This window comes from Bos taurus, chromosome 5, assembly GCF_002263795.3.
Source record: "Bos taurus isolate L1 Dominette 01449 registration number 42190680 breed Hereford chromosome 5, ARS-UCD2.0, whole genome shotgun sequence".
Taxonomy (NCBI): domain Eukaryota; kingdom Metazoa; phylum Chordata; class Mammalia; order Artiodactyla; family Bovidae; genus Bos; species Bos taurus.
This window is the reverse complement of record NC_037332.1, coordinates 88,290,795-88,312,273: the sequence shown is the minus strand read 5'-3', so window position 1 is coordinate 88,312,273 and position 21,479 is coordinate 88,290,795. Positions and strand designations below refer to the sequence as shown.

Here is a 21,479-nt window from a genome sequence, read left to right as displayed (position 1 = left end):
TTATAACATTTCATGTAAAATATGAAAAATAATATCAACTGTTTCCAGGCTTTACAGAGATATGAGTAAATATTTCTGAAATGGATGAACTAATTGGTTCAGGAGTCACAAGACTTGGGTTTTAATTCTGACTATTGTTGTTGTTGAGTCACTAAGTCATGTCCAACTCTTTTGCAACTCCATGGACTGCAGCACATCAGGCTCCTCTGCGCATGGAATTTTCTAGGCAAGAATATCAGAGTGGGTTGCCATTTCCTTCTCCGGGGGATCAGCCTGACCTAGGGATCAAACCCACATCTCCTGCATTGCAGGTGGATTCTTTACCACTGAGCCACCCGGGAAGACCCAGTTCTGGCTCTGTCACTCACCAATCTTATGACTCTAAAACAACATGCAAATAAAACTATTCATCTAGAAAATAATACAGGTAATGTAATGTAATATATTAAATGAATCAAAAGACATAAGGCATCAAAAAGCAAGTTTTAAACTAAAAAGTATAATACAGTTAAAGGTATTATAAGAATATGATACATGAGTTTTATTTTGTATTATTTTTATATAAAGCTTGGGGTAGACAGCTTCTCTGTTTCCTTTTGAATTAAACATGAGCTGTCCTTCTTGGGATAACCTTTTGATAATTTATAAAGATAAGCCTTATACATTTCTTTATTGATTCTAAACCTATAAGTTTGTTGCAGAAGCAGGTAGTAATTTTTCTTCACGTGTGTGCTCACTCAGTCATGTCTGACTCTTTGCCACCCCCCGGACTGTAGCCCACCAGGCTCTTCTGTCCATGGGATTACCCAGGCAAGAATACCAGAGTGGGTTGCCATGCCCTCCTCCAGGGAATCTTCCCAATCCTGGGACTGCACCCACGTCTCAAGTCTCCTGCATTGGCAGGTGGGTTCTTTACCACAGTGCCACCTGGGAAGCCCCTTTTCTTCAAATAGGTTACAAGTAAAGCTGACAATTTCTTCTAATTGCACGCATTTTAAATTATCCATCCTCAGGACGGTCCCTTATTCACAGCTCCCGTAACAAGCAAAACACTTACGACTCCAGTGTGCTTCTTACAGGATTCAAATGGAAGAGACCCTTCACCAGTTCGCCAGCTGTCCTCACCAATCTCATCACTCAGGAGAAATTCATTCAGCTTCTGAACACTGCAAAAGGCAAACAAGCACAGGATAAGGGTTAAAAATAAAACCACCACCCAAGAAGTTCTACCTAAGTAAACAAACTTTTCCCCCAACCATTTCCATGGTAAGCAAGTCAGCTCTAAGAATTATTTTTCAAGACCAACTGGGAATTCAGCAAGGGAATGCCAGGGACTGATGGCCTCGTGGGACTTGAGCCTTTCAGTGCTTAAAATGGAAGAATCTTAGAAAAACGAGAAACTAAATTCAACCAAATCACTCTTGCACTGTTTTTTGGTTTTTTTTTTTTGCAACTGTATTTCTTGTTAAAGACAACAGAATTGCAGAGGAACTTGAAACAAGGTGGTTAAAAATAATAATACTACTAACAAAGGAAGTATCATTATTCTAATTTTAAAAGTGAGGGGGAAAAAAGGTACAGAGAAGTAAGTAAAAGCATGTAGCATATAACACAGAGATCAAGGGTCCTCACCCACTATACAACCTTGCATAAGCATTATTTATATGTTGCCCATATTCCAACAACCTGCATAGAGAGGGCCCTCTCCTCAAAATGTTGGCCAAGATCAGTGGTATCAACATCATCTGGGAGCTTCCTCAAAACAGAGAATCTCAGGCCCCCACCCCCCAAGACCTCCTGAAGCAAAATTTGTATTTTAATTGGATCCAGAGATGCTTCATAAGCATGATACAGTTTAAGAAGCCCTGCTCTAGAAGAGGAGTTCACAAACATCCTTTCCTGTGTTCTCCAAAGGCCTGGACACAAGACCCCTTGCCCCACTGACCCCACCCACTCTAATCAAACCTGCAACACAGCATCAGAGTAAAAAGAAAGAATCAAAGAAAACAATAACATAACTTGAAAACACCCCTCCATCAATAACATGATATACTAAAGAAAAGTCGGTGAACTTGAAAGACGAGAAATGCTCCTTTTAACACACTAGGATGCTAATAGTAGACAAACTGGCTTGGTACAGGCAGCATCACCTATAGAGGAAAAACTGCCATTGGTAGGAAACTAGAAAATATATACTTGAAACGAAAGATTTCTTTTTTATTTTTCATTGAGCTGGTAGTCAAGTGCCCCCAGGTAGGTCTCAGTAGTTTGTTTTTGTGACAGACTAATAAAATGAAGAAAAGTATCTGTATGTATAACTGAATTATTTTGCTGTACAGCAGTTATTAACAAAGGGAGATGCCCTGGTGGCTCAGATGATAAAGAATCTGCCTGCAATGCAGGAGACACAAGAGACAATACAAAATTTAAAAAGACAGATAATAAAAAAGAGAAGAAAAGTAAATTTGATTCAGTTTGTTGCCCATGAACTTTAAGGCCTATAGCCTTGTATTCCACAGAAACTGCTTACTTTCTTCTGAAACATGAAGGTAAATAAAACCCACTGGGGCAGTCTATCTATTAACTTCTAAATTTCATTTACATAAAACAAATCATTAAAAAAATTTTTTTTTTTTAACTGAAGTAGGGGCTTCCCTGGTAACTCAGCTGGTAAAGAATCTGCTTGCAATGCAGGAGACCTTAGTTCAATTCCTGGTTTGGGAAGATCCCCTGGAGAAGGGATAGGCTACCCACTCCAGTATTCTTGGGCTTCCCTGGTGGCTCAGACAGTAAAGAATCCGTCTGCAATGTGGGAGACCTGGATTTGATCCCTGGGTCAGGAAGATCCCCTGAAGAAGGAAACGGCAACCCACTCCCGTATTCTTGCCTGGGAAATCCCAGGACAGAGGAGCCTGGCAGGCTACAGTCCATGGGATTGCAAAGAGTTGGACACAACTTAGCAACTAAACAACAACAATAGTTGATTTACAATATTGTATCAGTGTCAGGTGTACAGGACAGGAATCGAGATATATATATATCTGAATATATATACATGTATACTTCTTTTTAGATTCTTTTCCCTTGTAGTTTATTACAAAATATTATGTATAGTTCCCTGTGCTATACAGTAGGTCCTTATTGGTTATCTATTTTATATATATCAGTAGTAGTATGTATATGATAATTTCATATGAGAAATAATTTTTAATTGAAGTTTAATTGATACAATATTATATAAGTTATAGGTGTACAGTAAAGTGGCTCACAGTTTTTAAAGGTTATACTCCATTTATGGTTACAAAACACTGGCTATATTACCTGTGTTATACAATATATCTTTTGTAGCTTATTTTAGGCATAAGAGTTTGGACCTCTTAATCCCCTATGCCTTTGTAGTCCCTCCCTCCTTCCTTTTCCCCAATGGTAATTACAATACTATAGAGAGCCACTAGTTCTCTATATATCTGTGAACCTCTTTTTTTTTTTTATATTCATGAGTTTGTTGTATTGGGTTGTCCAAAACATTTGTTCAGGCTTTTCCAGAACATCTTGAGGAAAAACCTGAACTAATGTTTTGGCCAACCCAATATTTTTTAGATTTCACTAAAAAGAAATGTTTAAGGAAAGCTTTGACTGAATAATATTCCATTGTATGTATATGCTATATTTAGTTTATTCATCTGTTGATGGACATTTGGGTTGTTTCACTTTTTGGCTATTGTGATTAATGCTGCTATGAAGATGAGTGTACAGACATCTATTCAAGTCCCTGCTTTCAATTCTTTTGGGTATACACCCAAAAGTGGAATTGCTAGATCATATGGTAATTCTATGTTTAATTTTTTGAGCATCTGCCATACTTTTTTTCCATGGTTCTGGAATTCCTGACTCAAATATATTTGAATTATGACAACATGGATAATAAACCTTGAAAATATTATGCTAAATAAGATAAGCCAGGCACACACACAAAAAAACAAAAATTACTTAATTCCACTTCTATGAGGTAGCTAGAATATACGGATTCACAGAGACAGAAAGTCAGTGGTGGTCACCAGGGCCTGGGAAGAGAGGCACAAGGGGAGTTACTGTTTAGTGATTATAGAGTTTCAATCTGAGAAAATGAAAAAGTTCTGGAGATGGACTGTGGTAATGTTTACATGACATACTGAAAGCCACTGAACTGTACACTTAAAGTGGTTTAAATGATAAACTGTATGTTGTATATATATTACTGATATTTTAAAAATAATTTCAGAACCAAAAAAAAAAAACCAAAAAAAGAGAGTTTTGGGTTCTGCACTCTCTTTAAGTCTTTGACAGCAAAGCCTGATCACACAGACTTGAAAGACGGCGTAGAAATGCCTTATGAAATGACGTTCCTTTCTTTACTTTTGTAGACTTTGTCATTCTGTTCTAATGTCTTGAAGAGATTGGATTTTAAGGAGTACAGCTTTATCAATCAAAGGAATACCTTTTAAACAACTTCACACTATGTCTGTGTATACAAAGTACACGGCCGGGTTCATGTGTCTTTGTAACTCTAAGTCCAGTAGCCCCTGGCACACATTACTCCATGAATGCTTGTTGAATCAGTCAAAGAAGGTACAAACCAATGATTCAGACATTCAAGTAAGCTCAGTTGACTCAATTTTCCATTTCTAGCACACATGCAAATCTTACTGAAGTTTTTATGAAATTAACGAGCCCCATTCTGGCTGAAGGTCTTCGCAGGTGGTTCAGTGGTAGAGTCTGCCTTCAATGCAGGAGACATGGGTTGGATCTCTGGATTGGGAAGATCCCCTGGAGAAGGAAATGACAATCCACTCCAGTATTCTCGCCTGGGAAATCCCATGGACAGAAGAACCTGGCAGGCTACGGTCCACGGGGTCGTGAAAGAGTGTGACTGGAGCATGGGTAGAACTTTCTTTCCTTTTCATAAGATCCCACTTTGGATCTCCAATTAGTGAACCTCAGAGGACCCAATACTAGCACTTTTCTGAACCTCCCCCTCCATTTCCCCTCCCTTGTCCCCATTATTCCAGGCTCTCTGGCTAAGGGTCCCCTGAACTGCTGTTTTGTTTGTTTTGTTACTATCTCTCCCACTAGACTGTGAAGTCTTTAAAACAAGATTTTCATCTTCAGAATCTAGCCCAGTGCCAAAAATATAACATAGCAATTCCTCAAGAAATGTCTGCTGACCGAATAAATAGGTAATACAAAAAGCATTTCCTGTTCATACGAGGAGGGCCTTTTAGAACTCACAAAGGCAAAACAATTATGGAAAATGCATGAATCCTGACCAAGGGTGAAGTAACTGCCACCATGCTGCCAGGGTCGTATTTTTACAATGCAAATTTGTTCAAACAGTCCTCGCCTTAAAATAACAAATGGCCACCCTGCACTTTTCAGCATCACTGGCATCCTCTATCTGCTCACTGGGATTTTACTCTCCAGCTTTATCCCCTATTGCTTGCCACATCAGGACCTTTCTCCCACTACATGCAATTAAGTTTAGTCCCTAGAAGGTACTGACTAGACTGTCTCCCTTCCTTCTCGATAAGCTTCAGTGAGCCTTATATACGGCCCATGCATTCTGAGCAGTGCTCTATCACAGCATTACGCACCATGGTAAACTAGCTTCCCTGCCCAGTTTCTCCAGCTAGACTGTGGACTCCTGTGGATCTCACTCCATCTTTCATCGCTGCCATCCCCAGTGTTTAGCAAGATACCTAAACCACTTAATAATTGAATGTGGACCCACGGAAAGACACTTCTCTGAAGCATAGAATGGAATTTAGTAAAATAGTGGCACATTAGTAAAATGGAGATTTGTTCAATATTTAATATATTTAGGCAATGTGCTGGACATTTTTCATGTATCATCTCATTTAATTCCCCCAACTTCCATAAGCAGGAGGCCTTACGATGCTCATCTGATAAGCGAGGAAACTGACCCATAGAGGCACCAAATAACATGCCTGTAGTTGAACAGTAACAGTGCTTGTGGTTGAACAGTTGCTATGCAGGTATTGCAAGCAGGTACATTTGATCCCGACCAACTTCCTGTCCTGCCTCCATCACCTTTCTTGTTCAGTGTTTTACTAATTTCTTATTTGACTAGGTAATTCATAAAAGTATTTAAGGTTTTAAAAAGAATTTTTTGATATGAATCATTTCTAAAGTCTTTATTGAATTTGCTACAATATTGCTTCTGTTGTTGATGCTCTGGTTCTTTGGCCACTTGGTATGTGGGATCTTAGCTCTTCAACCACAGATTTAATTTCCAACCGTTACACTGGAAGGTGAAGTCTTAACCACTGGACCACCAGGGAAGTCCCAGTATTTAAATTTATGTTCCCCATGGTATTTTTTCACTTTTCCAATTTGGGTGGTTAGATACAGTTTGAGTACCTTGGGCTTCCCAGGTGGCACTCCTGGTAAAGAATCCACCTGCCAATGCAAGAGACTCAAGAGATGTGGGTTCAATCCCCTGGAGGAGAAAATGGCAACCCACTCCAGTATTCTTGTCTGGGAAATCCCATGGACAGAGGATGGTGGATTACACAGTCTGTGAGGTCACAGAGTCAGACATGACTGAGCATATACATACACATGAGTATCTCGGACAGGTACTATGTTTTGGGGGAATAACTGATTTTTTTACTGGCAGTTACATGTTTTTCTTGTTGGAACCATGAAAGTTTTGTAAATGCAGACCAGGTCAACCTGTGAGCAGGCTCTGTGATAAATATCAGTAACAATTTATTTGATTGAAGGTAATCACAGTAGACTAGCCAAATATACTTTCCTCTGGGAGGTACATGAGAGAAAGGACAAAAAATTATCTTCCAACAAAGCAAGGGATTCGTTTTACACATTTTTTCCTTGGCAAATGACATCTTTGGACATAGATACTGCATTATACTTCAAATACCAGAAACCTAAACTCAAATTATTTATAAAGGATACAACATAGCAACTGACATTTTCCTCCAGAAAAGCAATTTACATTAACTATTTTCTTACAAAGAAACTAAAGAGGACAAGAAAGGCAAGCATCCAGAAAAAGACCACTCTTATTCAAGTATTTTAATATTTAAGAAATTAGTGACTTTCCTACTTTTTCTTCACTTCTTTCCTTCTGTTTTGCAAATGCAGGCTGGAACATATCATCGTAAAAGGTCAAAAGAACTCAAATGATGTAGAATGCTGGAGTTAAGAAGTGATAACCTGATCTTTAATTGCCTCTTTCTTCCATTTTATTATGTAGGTATAAGGTCCCACCCACTGAGCACCACAAGCAATTGAATCTAACAAGCTAAACATTTTTAAAAGAAAGCATAGAATTTTCTCAAGGCAACACATTTCCCATGGCACAGAATTTCCCTATAGCAGAGAAGTTCAGACGTCTCCTCCATGCACATGTAGCACACGTTGGGGTATATGGTGCACCCCGTTCTAACCCACCAAATCTCAGAATGCATCTGAATGTAGCAAATAACTTCTACAGTCCTGAGAAGCAGTTTCAAAATCAGCTAACCAAAGTCTCCAATTATAAACAGGCTGCTTCAACTCGCTGTGCGCCAACTGGCATTCAAGACTGGTCATGGGATCCCAGGCGCAGAGGAAAATGCCGAGCCCAGTCCACACCGGGAAAAATGCTCATTTAGGTTCCAAGAACCAGCATACAGTGGGAAAAAGCACTGGCCTCTTCTGTTGACTGGTCATTTCCCTAGGACCCACAAATCAACCACTGAAATTCACTTTAGAGAAGCAAGCTTTTATAAGCTGATTTCATTTGGCCTATGGCTTGGGAAATCTGGAACTGAGCCCTGAAAACGGACTGGTCTTTATCAAACTGGCAAATGCCTGTTCCCTGGAACATACAGAAGAGAGAGTGCAATGCACAAATACACAGGGATTATGATCCACTCTCAGTTTCAGTAGGATGCACTACAGCAGGATTATATACTGTGGACTTGGGGAAACACACACCCCTAGATTAATTAGTTTTTTTTTCATAGTAACATAGTTAAAGTCCTTTCACTGCTCAGTAACCTCCTGATTTCAGAGGAGTGATCTATTATTAGTTATCAACTGTTTTCTATCTCCACTTGTAGCACAAAGTCAAATTCGATTAAGAAGGCAGCAATGAGAGGGGCAACTATTAAATGGAGAAAATGAAAATAAGAACCAAAATAGCAGACTCTGGCCATTTATCAGTTTTATTGTTTGAAGTGGCTTCTCTTCCAGGGCACTGCCTAATTTGGAAGTGGTGCTACAGAAATCAGTCAGTGATCCGTATGAGTGTTTCAGGAGGCAGAAAATGAGTAAAGAAAATGAGGGCAGATGAGTCCAGAGGGCCTGAGCTTTAAATGCTGAACAGCCCCAGAGTCTGTTCCTAATGACATATCTTACAGGATAGGATTGTAATGATCATGATATGAATCAGCATAACCAATCACAATTTGATTTATAATAAGATAAGGTGTGGCAGTATAGTGGTGAGCATAGCTGCATCCAAGCAGATGCACAGTTCAGTTCAGTCACTCAGTCATGTCTAACTCTTTGTGACCCCATGTGACCCCCTGCAGAACACCAGGCCTCCTTGCCCAATACCAACTTCTGGAGTTTACTCAAATTCATGTCAATCAAGTCGGTGATGCCATCCAACCATCTCATCCTCTGTCATCCCTTTCTCCTTTCTTCAATCTTTCCCAGCATCCAGATCTTTTCCAATGAGTCAGTTCTTCACATGAGGTGGCCAAAGTATTGGAGTTTCAGCTTCAGCATCAGTCCTTCCAATGAATATTCAGGACTGATTTCCTTTACAATGGACTGGTTGGATCTCCTTGCAGTCCAAGGGACTTCTCCAACACCACAGTTCAAAAGCATCAATTCTTCATTGCTTAGCTTTCTTTATAGTACAACTCTCACATCCATACATGACTACTGGAAAAACCATAGCCTTGACTAGACAGACCTTTGTTGGCACAGTAATGTCTCTGCTTTCTAATATGCTGTCTAGGTTGGTCATAACTTTTCTTTCAAGGAGCAAGTGTCTTTTAATTTCATGGGTGCAGTCACCATCTCCAGTGATTTTGGAGCCCCAAAAATAAAGTCTGTCACTGTTTCCACTGTTTTCCCACACATTTGCCATGAAGTGATGGGACCGGATGCCATGATCTTAGTTTTCTGGATGTTGAGCTTTAAGCCAGCTTTTTCACTCTCCTCTTTCACTGTCATCAAGAGGCTCTTTAGTTCTTTGCATTCTGCCATAGGGGTGGTGTCATCTGTGTATCTGAGGTTATTGATATTTCTCCCAGCAATCTTGATTCCAGCTTGTGCTTCCTCCAGCCCAGCATTTCTCATGATGTACTCTGCATATAAGTTAAATAAGCAGGGTGACAAATATACAGCTGTGATGTACTCCTTTCCCTATTTGGAACCAGTCTGTTGTTTCGTGTCCAGTTCTAACTGCTTCCCAACCTGCATACAGATTTCTCAAGGGCAGGTCAGGTGGTCTGGTATTCCCATCTCTTGAAGAATTTTCCACAGTTTATTGTGATCCACACAGTCAAAGGCTTTGGCATCGTCAATAAAGCAGAAATAGATGCTTTTCTGGAACTCTCTTGCTTTTTTAATGATCCAGTGGATGTTGGCAATTTGATCTCTGGCTCCTCTGCCTTTTCTAAAACCAGCTTGAACATCTGGAAGTTCATGATTCACGTACTTTCGAAGCCTGACTTGGAGAATTTTGAGCATTACTTTGCTAGTGTGTGAGATGAGTGCAATTGTGCAGTAGTTTGAGCATTCTTTGGCATTGCCTTTCTTTGGGATTGGAATGAAAACTGACCTTTTCCAGTCCTGTGGCCACTGCTGAGTTTTCCAAATGTGCTGGCACATTGAGTGCAGCACTTTCACAGCATCATCTTTTAGGATTTGAAATAGCTCAACTGGAATTCCATCACCTCCTCTTGCTTTGTTTGTAGTGGTGCTTCCTAAGGCCCACTTGACTTTGCATTCCAGATATCTGGCTCTAGGTGAGTGATCATTCCATCGTGTTTATCTGAGTTGTGAAGATCTTTTTTGTATAGTTCTGTGTATTCTTGCCAGCTCTTCTTAATATCTTCTGCTTCTGTTACATCCATACCATTTCTGTCCTTTATTGTGCCCATCTTTGCATGAAATATTCCCTTGGTATCTCTAATTTTCTTGAAAAGAACTCTGGTCTTTCCCATTCTATTGTTTTCCTCCATTTCTTTGCACTGATCACTGAAGAAGGCTTTCTTATCTCTCCTTGCTATTCTTTGGAACTCTGCATTCAAATGGGTGTATCTTTCCTTTCTCCCTTGCTTTTTGCTTCTCTTCTTTTCTAAGCTATTTGTAAGGCCTCCTTCTGATCTTTTCATTGGGGATGGTCTTGATCTCTGCCTCCTGTACAATGTCACAAACCTCCATCCATAGTTTCATCAGGCACTCTATCAGATCTAATCCCTTGACTCTATTTCTCACTTCCATTGTATAATCATAAGGGATTTGATTTAGGTCATACCTGAATGGTTTAGTGGTTTTCCCTACTTTCTTCAATTTAAGTCTGGATTTGGCAATAAAGAGTTCATGATTTGAGCCACAGTCAGCTCCTGGTCTTGTTTTTGCTAACTATATAGAGCTTCTCCATCTTTGGCTGCAAAGAATATAATCAATCTGATTTTGGTGTTGACCATCTGGTGATGTCCATGTGTAGAGTCTTCTCTTGTGTTGTTGGAAGAGGGTGTTTGCTATGACCAGTGCATTCTCTTGGCAAGACTTTGTTAGCCTTTGCCCTGCTTCATTCTTTACTCCAAGGCCAAATTTGCCTATTACTCCAGGTGTTTCTTGACTTCCTACTTTTGAATTCCAGTCCCCTATAATGAAAAGGACATCTTTTTTGGGTGTTAGTTCTAGAATGTCTTGTAGGTCTTCATAGAACAGTTCAACTTCAGCTTCTTCAGCATTACTTGTTGGGGCATAGACTTGGATTACTGTGATATTGAATGGCTTGCCTTGGAAACAAACAGAGAACATTCTGTCTTTTTTGAGATTGCCTCCAAGAACTGCATTTTGGACCCTTTTGTTGACTATGATGGCTACTCCATTTCTTCTAAGGGATTCTTGCCCACAGTAGTAGAAATAATGGTCATCTTAGTTAAATTCACCCATCTACCCAAGCAGTTGACCTGGGTTCATTTCCTGGACAATGCAGTGAGCTAACCTTTGGGGCTTCCTAGTGGCTCAGATGGTAAAAGATTCTGTCTGCAGTACAGGAGACCTGGGTTCAATCTCTGGGTCAAGAAGATTCCCTGGAGAAGGGAATGGCTATCTACTCCAGTATTCTTACCTGGAGAATTCCATGAACAGTATGGACAGAGGAGTCTGGCAGGCTACAGTCCATGGGGTCACAAAGAGTCGGACACGGCTGAGCAACTAACACAAGTTACACACATCATAATGACATTTTGTGTTAAGTCATTAAGTCACTATATACTATTGCCTAAAACTGGAGCTTCTGTTATTTTGAATATTAAATACCAGTTTTCTCAATAATACATAAACATTGGGAAAGTTACCTCATTTTTAAAGGTCTTATGATAGATGCTCCATATTACTAGCAATGGCAACACTACACTTAGTATAGTTAAGGCTTCAATTTTCCAGTTTTCTTTCTGTATTGCAACATCTTGGTTTTTTTTTTTTTCCAAAGGCCAGATATAAATATGATAAATACTGTTTATGAAACATGCTGAGGTTTTATAAGGTTTATAAAACTTCATAGCAAAAAGCAAAATACTATCTTAAGAATGCCTATCAAATATAGTAGACTAAAGCACACACGGTGCAGTATAATCGTTTTCTAACACATGTATTATATAACACAAGTCAGAATGGTGGGAAATGATTGCTATCAGATCACATCTTTTTATAGCTGTGTACTATGGGACACTGTGAGTCGAAGGTGAGGTCCACACTGATTAGAAACACTATAAAAATATACTTAAAGTGAACAAAACACCACACTCAGTTCTGCAAAGTCTTCCCATTTGCAGAGACTGTGAGTCTGGAATTTTATTTATTTTTTCTTTGCCAAACTAAACTAAAATAAAACAGAAAATATGTGTTGATGTGAACATTATCACTGTTGGTAAAAATATAAATTGGCCCAGCTTTTCTGGAAAACATTATGGCTATACTCATTAAAAAAATCTTAAAAACCTGTTACACTTTTGGACCTATATCTCCTGTAAGGGAAAACCACATGGCCATACTCATTAAGGGCCTTAAGAAGATGCACACTTATCAGAATGAGTGTTGACACTTCTAGAAATCTGACTTTAAAAAATAATCAGAGGAAAGTTTGAAGATAAAGAGATGCTTCTCTCAGACATTATTTATGTTAGGGTGAAAACAGAAATATTCTAAATGTCCAATAAAGTGGTAACCGTTAAGTAAATTCAAATACTTTCAAACAATGGAATATCATGTAGCCAGTAAATATCATGCCTATGGTCTTAATGAGGGAGAAAATAACCAAAAAATTCAAAAATTTTTTATTTTAGAATAATTATTTTTACATGAAATAAGGGACTGAAAGGTCTCATAGCAAAGTTTTAACAAGTTATCTCTGATACCAAGTGATCTCTGGGCAGTGATTAAGATGTTCTTTTTATACATTTTCTAACTTACTATCATGAGCATGTGGGTTTCCAAGGTGTTGCTAGTGGTAAAGAACCTGCCTACTAATGCAGGAGACGTAAGAGATGCAGGTTCAATCCCTGGGTGGGGAAGATTCCCTGGAGGAAGGCATGGCAACCCACTTCAGTATTCTTGCCCAGAGAATCCTGTGGTCAAAGGAGCCTACCGGGCTACAGTCTGTGGGGTCGCAAAGAGTTGGATACAACAGAAGTGCCTAAACCAGTGCCAACAGGAGCAAGTAGTATTTCTGTAATCAAGCAAAAAACCCGGACATTCCAGTACATACCTGACGATGGCTTTGACTGCAAACCTGACCACGGTGGAGAGCAGGAAGAGAGGGGTGACCAGGATGTGGAAGAGTGAGAGCGAAGCAAAGGCCTCTGCAGGTTGGAGGTTGTTCCCGCTGGCATATGCGTGGGTCACAAACGTCTGTGCAAAGAAAGGGTGTTAGGGAAAGCTGGAGAAGGTTTCACAAATACTTACATTAAATTTTGCAAACCGAACACCTTCTTCTATGCCAGAATGCCCACTGCAACTCTGAAAAATACTATTACTTCAACCAAATTACTCCCTAAGAAGAACAACACGTGAGTACTTAAGTACTAAAATACTAGAGTACTTAATGGTCTACATTAGTTCTAGCAGTAAACTTGTGAAAAGGGCCAGATTCTAAAGATCAGAAAACTGACTTCTGTCAAATTACTGAAAAGGGGGAATAACTATGAGAGAATCCAGAATTCTTAACACCTAGTCAGGCTCTTTGCAACCAGTACTAAATTTTTTGAGAAAGAAAAAAGAAAATTCCATAGTTTGGGGGTCCCTATTGTGGCTCTTTCCTAAAATCGCCAACACTGGTATCCAAGGCAAACTTACATTTCTAAATGTAATACCAGTTCCTGGGTTTGTCCTTTTCTTTTGAAATGTAATCATTTAACATTTTGGGGTTGTTGATCTAGTACTATCCTGTTGTAAGAATGTCCAGGAACCAGGTCATGGATGTTAGAACAGTAAGTTCTCAGCCTCTGTTAATTTTGCTCCCTGGGCACATTTGGCAGTATCTGGGGATATTTTTGATGGTACTAATGGCATTTAATAAGTGGAAGCCAGAGATGCTGCTCGACATCCTAATGCAGAGCACACAAAGAATTAATTATTGGGCCCAAAGTTCCATAGTGCCATGGTTGAGAAACCCCAGATTAGAACCATCACAGTGGAGACAGCAAAGAGAAAACCGGAGACAGCAAAAAGGCAGTAATACATGTTACCACCCACACATGCTTATTGCTAAGTCATTTCTAAACACTGATTTGGTTCCATTTCTAAAGGTAAGAAAACATGACTTACAGCAAGAACAGCTGCTATGGGAATTGCCGCATTCATGAAAACTGTGGAAAGAAAGCAAAGACATTAGTGTCACTGAACTGTGAAATATCTTCAGGAACTTTAATTATTTATTATTATTTTAACTTTCCTTGAAGACATCAAGGACTGAGTGCATTAAATAACATTTTGTCTTTGAGTCCACAAACATTTCCCAGTTGGTATTTCTTGGTTCACAGTTGTGAACTCCCACACATGAGTCTTAACCAGAAAATGTTCTAGTTTATTGAAAAATTATTTTTGAGCATCGATTTCTTTTTTTGGCTGAGCCACACAGCAAGCTGGATCTTAGTTCCCCAGCAAGGAACCCCCTGCCCTGGAATTCACTGGAAGTGTGGAGTCTTAAGCACTGGACCACCAGGGAAGTCCCCCCAAATTATATTTTTATGAAATGTTACAAAGAGCAAAGTTTAAATAAAATAATCCTTTAATGACTTAAGTGATTAGAACTTAACAAATACACATTCTTCAGAGGATTTACAATCTACATTTTTTCCCCACTAAACTAACTTAAAAATATGAAAACTGGGATATAACACAGATAAAGGGGGCTTCCCTGGTGGCTCAGATGGTGAAGAATCCGCCTGCAATGCAGGAGACCTGGGTTTGATCCCTGAGTCAGGAAGATGCCTTGAAGAAGGGAATGGCAATCCACTCCAGTATTCTTGTCTGGAGAATTCCATGGACAGAGGAGCAAAGACATAACTGAGCGGTTAACACTTTCATTTTCACACACGGACAAAAAGTAAGAATTTGACATTATGTGAAAAATCTCCTTCCCGAAGTGATATTAATTTTCACCTAGAGACCTTTTGTTTGATAAAATAACTCCATATCCTGGGCCCTCTGCTTGTTTGGTAAACACGATACACAGAACCGAAATAAGAAAAACTCAGATTTAGGCTAAAATACTTGCATTTGGAAGTAATAGGGGAAAAAAAATCAAAAGCCAAGTTGATGATTTGTAGTTATTTTGTCATAAAACATAGAGTTTTAGGGACAGAGGACCAAAAAGCAACTGCATTGTTGGTAATAGAGCCAGGCAACGGCAGAGTAAGAACTAGAATCTAATTTTCTCAACACTCAGAAGAGTCCATCTATACAGAGTAAAGTCAGAAAAAGAAAAACAAATATAGTATATGAATGCACATATATGGAATCTAGAAAAATGGTATAGAAGACTTAATTTGCAAACCAGAAAAAGACACAGACATAAAGAACAAATGTATACATACCAAGGGGGAAAGGTGTGGGGTGGGAGGAACTGGGAAATTGGGATTGATACATGTACACTACTGATATATGTATAAAATAGATAATTAACAAGAACCTACGGTATAGCACAGGGGACTCAAGTACCTTGGTGTCCTAAACAGGAGGGAAATTCAAAAAGGAGGGGATTATACGTATGTATACATGGCTGAGTCATTGTTTGCTGTGCAGCAGAAACTAACACAACACTGTAAAGCAACTACCCTCCAACAAAAATTAATTAATAAAAAAGAGAATCCATCCAAAGTCACCACCAGCTCTCACGATCTGCTTTCATGAACTGTCCTTACCATCATGTACAGACTTAGCCTGTGCTTTTAAAGGTCCAGAAGAGGCTTAGCTACCAAATCTGAATTCTTGTACGGTACCAGCAATCCAAACACAGCTCTGAGAGTCGTAATATTACAGATGAAGAGCCGTGTTTCCATCATCTTTTTCAGGCTAGTGTTACCTTATTTTTTTCTACGTGTATTTCTTTCTTTTCCTCCATATCATTATTTATAACTCATTCTGCTGCTGCTGTTGCTGCTAAGTCACTTCAGTCGTGTCCGATTCTGTGCGACGCCATAGACGGCAGCCCACCAGGCTCCTCCATCCCTGGGATTCTCCAGGCAAGAACACTGGAGTGGGTTGCCATTTCCTTCTCCAATGCAAGCATGCATGCTAAGTCACTTCAGTCGTGTCCGACTCTGTGTGACCCCGTGGACAGCAGCCCACCAGGCTCCTCCATCCCTGGGATTTTCCAGGCAGGAATACTGGAGTGGGTTGCCATTTCCTTCTCCAATGCAAGCATGCATGCTAAGTCACTTCAGTCGTGTCCGACTCTGTGTGACCCCGTGGACAGCAGCCCACCAGGCTCCTCCATCCCTGGGATTCTCCAGGCAAGAATACTGAGGTAGGTTGCCATTTCCTTCTCCAATAACTCATTCTAAATATCTTTAAATAAGTAATTTCTTGATAAGGGAGAGCGAGAACAGCTGCTATGTTATTAAAAACTACTTATCTGGCACTCTGCACCCAATGCAGGAAGTGGGACCATGTCTACCTCAGCATAAAGATGAGAATGAGACACACGAGATCACAGCTGGGCTTCTCAGACCGTGCTCACCACCACTTCACTCTGCCACTACCCAGCAACTCACATTACTCACATATGATAGGACCACCTTCACGTGCATTCTCCTATTTAATGATTACAACCCCAGTGCAATAAAGAAAACAGCAAGGATGAGTAACAGGCAAGATTCTAAACTAGGAGATGACACAGCTTGGATTAAAACCCACACTTTTCCGGTCAAAAGCTTCATGTTCTTCCCACTTCTTCATGTAAAACTCTATCAAAGTGAAGAGAGAAAAAATAAAAGTTGTTCATTCTTTTTTTTGCCAATAAATTAAATCCATAAACAGCACTTATCCATTTGGAAGTGGAGATTAGGAAATGATTCAACAGAATTTCTTTTGCCCCCAGATATCATCTCCAGTGGCAAGAACACTGATTCATAGAGATGGATCTTCTGTTCTATTGGCATTTGTCCCGTTTAACTTTGTTTTTCAATATTTCCCGATACCATGGATTGAGGATTTTTATGTACATTATCTTACTTAATTCCCCCAGGCATGCTTAATACAGCCCAACTTCCTGATGAGGAAACCGAGATGCCACCAAATGCTGACCAAGGTTGCAGAGTGGACAAGGGACTGAGGCAGGATTTCATTTCAGGTCAGCCTGCACTCCAAGACCCAACAAAAACCACTATGTTGTATGGCTGACTTTTTTATTTCATTTTTTTTTATGGTTTTCTGCAAATACCATTTACAAGATATTTTTAATAGTTACAGAACCGTGCCACATTCACTGTTTCATTTGATTCTCACACTATACCTGTGAGAAGGTATCCTCTCTCTCCTTTTTTTTTAAAAAGATTTTTTGATGTGAACCATCTTTGAAGTATTTTACTGAATTTGTTAGAACACTGCTTCTGTTTTATGTTTTGGTTTTTTGGCTGTGAGGGATGTAGGATCTTAGCTCCCTGACCAGGGGTTGAACCTGCACCCTCTGCATTGGAAGGTGAAGTTTTAAAACACTGGACCACCAGGGAAGTCCTGAGAAAGGCATTATTTTTATTATACCAATTTTTAGAGGAGGAAACTGAGGGAGTGAGGTTACTGAACACTAGCCCACTTGCCAGGTGCTTTATACACAATGAGTACAAAGCGCTTGATGTACTGCCTGGAATACAGTCAACCAACAAGTCAATCAACATCTGCAGCATTCTTTAATCTATTATCATCTTTACCACAATCCACATGATAGAGATTTTTTATCATCCAATGTTACGGATGAAAAAAATTGAGGCTTGGAGAACAGAAGTAGTGATTTGGTCAAAGTTGGTGATGGACAGGGAGGCCTGGCGTGCTGTGATTCATGGGGTTGCAAAGAGTAGGACACGACTGAGCGGCTGAACTGAACTGAACTGAATCTGCTATGACGTGGCAGAGGTGAGATTCACAACCAGTTGTATTCAGCTCACATAGTGGAAGCTCTTCACTACCACCAACACTCTAAGTAATCAAATCATTAAATCTGGACATGGTATAAGTGGAACTTCACATCATTGCATCAAGAATTCCTGCTGCGTATAATCATAAAAATGTGACTATGCTCTTTGACCTTCAAGATTTCTTTTTGTTTCTAGTATGGTCTCCTCTGTCCTCTCCTCCTTTGTCTCTGGCTTTCAAGAACTAACCCAAATCTTATATAACTGGGTTGAGTTAAACAATCCGCCTCTATTATTTAGGCGCTGGATGATTTGGGGAAATTCAAGTTATTTAAGCTCTAACCTCAATCTTCTAATTTGCAAAATGAAGTTAATAATGGAATCAAAATCACTGGGCTGCTGTGAGGACTAAATAGGATGAAATATGTAAAGTCACTTATGGCAAAATTGGCTGAGTATCTCAAAATGTTTTTGTTATTATTATCATAATTACTATTACTATCATCATCACCATTTCTGGCCACATCCATCTACCCCATGAGAACTTTAGTATACTGCAGACAGAAATAGATTTTAGGAGCCAGCGACTTACAGTTCTATCATATAAGCAAGTAGATATCAATCATTTCATCTTCTAGCATTTTGACACTGTATGAGTCGTGGTGCAGAGCTGCAATATAAATCTCCTTCCCGCTTCCTTTCTAATGTATCCAGCATTAGGGCTAAAATAAATGAGCTATATAAACCAAACACTTTCCTTACATCCATTTCACAAAAAGAAGTGTTTATAATCTCTAAGGACTCAAGTAGTTCAGAATTCAAGAGGAAACCATCTATAAACCTCCAAACTTAAAGTTGTTGAAAATCTTGAGAACAATAGAAAGGAGCAAAACTGACATACAAACTAAATCAAACATTAGTGGGAGTAGTTTGGCTAAGTTCATAAGAATTCTACTAATATGAACTCATTCTTCTTACAAGTACTCAGTGTCACCCTTTGAGGAAAACAACAATATTTTTGAAACAATCATGTTTTTAAAATTAGAGTTGTGGAGAAAAAACTTTGTATTTAAAAAGTCTTAAGCATGTACTGGAAAAAGAAGGTTTTATGTAAATGCAGTTTGGCTTTTTTCACCTGGAAATGCTGACTTTTTTCCTCTTCAGTTTCCAAAACTGGCATTTCAAGTACAATCTTCAAGGAAATATAATATCATAAGCTCCCCAAGAGACAGGGAAGACAACCGCAGATAATTTTTAAGGATTTTAGGGGATAAGATCAATAGTAATATAGTCAAATCAATTTATTTATTTATATTTTTACAATGGATATTTATAATTTACATTTTTTAAAAATTGGAGGATAATTGCTTTACAATACTGTGTTGGTTTCTGTCATATATCAACATGAATCATTCTTACGTATATGTATGTCCCCTCCCTCTTGAACCACCCCCTCACCTTCCACTTTCCTCTAGAGGAGTGACGATCTCACGCCTCTAGATTGTCACAGAGTACTGGATTTGAGCTCCTTGTGTCATACAGCAAATTTCCACTGCTACCTAAGTTTACGTATGGTAATGTATATGTTTCAATGCTATCCTCTCAATTCATTCCACCCTCTCCTTCCTCCTCCTGGGTCCACAAGTCTATTCTCCATAAGCAAATATTTACTGAAAACCCACTATGCATCCCAACTGCAACTGAAACGAGGGTTTCAAGGATCAGACCATCCCCAGTTTACAGATGAAGAAACCAAGGATTTCAGATGTCAAGTAACATGGCAAAGATATAAACTTGCAAGGAGTCAAATTCAGTTCTACTTGACTTTAAGCTCATCCTGACTTTGCTCTTTAATTTAAATTTAAATAGGAACTTCCCTGGCTGTCCAGTCTCTAAGACTTCACCTTTCAATGCAGAAGATGTGGGTTTGATCCCTGGTCTGGGAGCTAAAATCCCACATGTCTCACCGCCAAAAAATCAAAATGTAAAACAGAAGCCATACTGTAACAAATTCAAAAAGACTTTAAAAATGGTCCACATCAAAAAAAAAAAATTAAATTTAAATAAACGTGTTTAGCTAGTGGCTACAGGACCTCAAAAATGGAGAAAATAAATGTACTTCCTCTGATGTCTACAATGTCTCAATGATCGTAAGTTACACCAAATAGACCACATGTTTTTGGTGGTCCTCAGAGCGATAGCAACTTACTGGAGAGTGATGTATAAAGAGCAAAAGTTTTGAGACTGGAGAGTTCTTTCATTCTTGTCTCTTCCACACTCTTGCAAAAGATGTGCTCCCAGGCGTACAGCTTTAGAAGTTTGATGCCTTTCAGTATTTCATTTGTTTTCTTCAGTCTCTCAGTGGAATAATCCTATAAAAGGAAGGAATAAAAAACAATGCAAGCTGCATCCAAGTGAATCAGAGAGGCAAGGCTATTACTGGATATGGATTGAGAAGAACTTGATTTCTGCCTGGCTTGGCCTCTAATGATGGCTGTGAGATTCCTAGGAGAAATAGTGAAACTCTCTGTGCTTCTGCCTCCAAAGTGAAAATAAAGAGTTGAATGAGACAGCCTCCAATTTCTTTCCACCTAAAAACTGTTCATGCTTCTGTTGCTTTGGTTTAAATAAAAGCAGTGTCTTAAGTTTCATACAATTTCCTTGAATGATGTCTGCAGAAAACACATACAGACATGTAAGGAGTTGATAAAGAGATTTCCAAGGGTGCCTTCTCATACCTAAATCATTTAATTCTCCCCTCAGCTCCATTACTCATGCTTAGGAGATGAGAAACAATGAATGTAAAAAAAGTTAGGTCACTACTGATTTGGGAATGTGAGTGTACACTGTTGCATGTATTCTCTGTGAGTCTTCATAAGACACTTAGTGAAACCAAGCCTATAATCTTTAACTTCAAGAGATTCTTACCTCCTTCTTCATAAGCTCTGTCACAGAGCCTAAATTAGATTTTGTTGTTATTGTGTTGTGTTAGTTGCTCAGTTGTATCCAATTCTTTGCAACCCCATGGACTGTAGCCCACCAGGCTCCTCTGTCCATGGGATTCTCCAAGCAAGACTACTGGAGTGGGTTGCCATTCCCTTTTCCAGGGGATCTTCCTGACACAGGGATCAAACCTGGTCTCACATATTGCTAATTAGATTTACTGATTGCTAACAACTTGGATTAACTGTAGAGACATGGCAGATACAAAAGCCTCTCTTCAGTCAACTCTATCAGCTTCCTCCAAATTCTATTAGATTTACTAGGAAAGTACAGTATCACCTGTGAACTCTTAAAAGGAGCTGCAGAGTGGCAAAAGATAGGAAGAAGCAAAAGCAGCGAATGATCTGCTTTTGTGAAGTACAGCTGAGTTTTAGTATTGCGTTATTACTGCCGTACAACAAACTGACTCAATTACATATATATATACACACACACATATTCATACATACACATTATTTTTTAAATGTTCTTTTCCATTATGGTTTATCATAGGATATTAAATACAGTTCCCTGTGCTATACAGGAGGACCTTGTATCTTATGCATTTTGTATATAAAACCTCATATCTGCTAACCCCAGGCTCCCACT

General features: G+C 39.1%; 1 protein-coding gene across 6 annotated transcripts in view; it reads right to left on the bottom strand.

The window, feature by feature from the left end:
- Positions 1 to 21,479, bottom strand: part of ABCC9 (ATP binding cassette subfamily C member 9) — a 157,307-nt gene that overhangs the window by 104,222 nt on the left and 31,606 nt on the right. For all 6 annotated transcript variants that reach the window (XM_005206963.5, XM_002687737.7, XM_005206965.5 and 3 more), the window contains 4 exons: positions 20,098 to 20,260; positions 14,083 to 14,123; positions 13,025 to 13,167; positions 1,058 to 1,166 (listed from right to left, as the gene is read on the bottom strand). In XM_005206963.5, the coding sequence (XP_005207020.1) occupies positions 1,058 to 1,166; positions 13,025 to 13,167; positions 14,083 to 14,123; positions 20,098 to 20,260 (456 nt within the window). The remainder of the gene's footprint in view (positions 1 to 1,057; positions 1,167 to 13,024; positions 13,168 to 14,082; positions 14,124 to 20,097; positions 20,261 to 21,479) is intronic.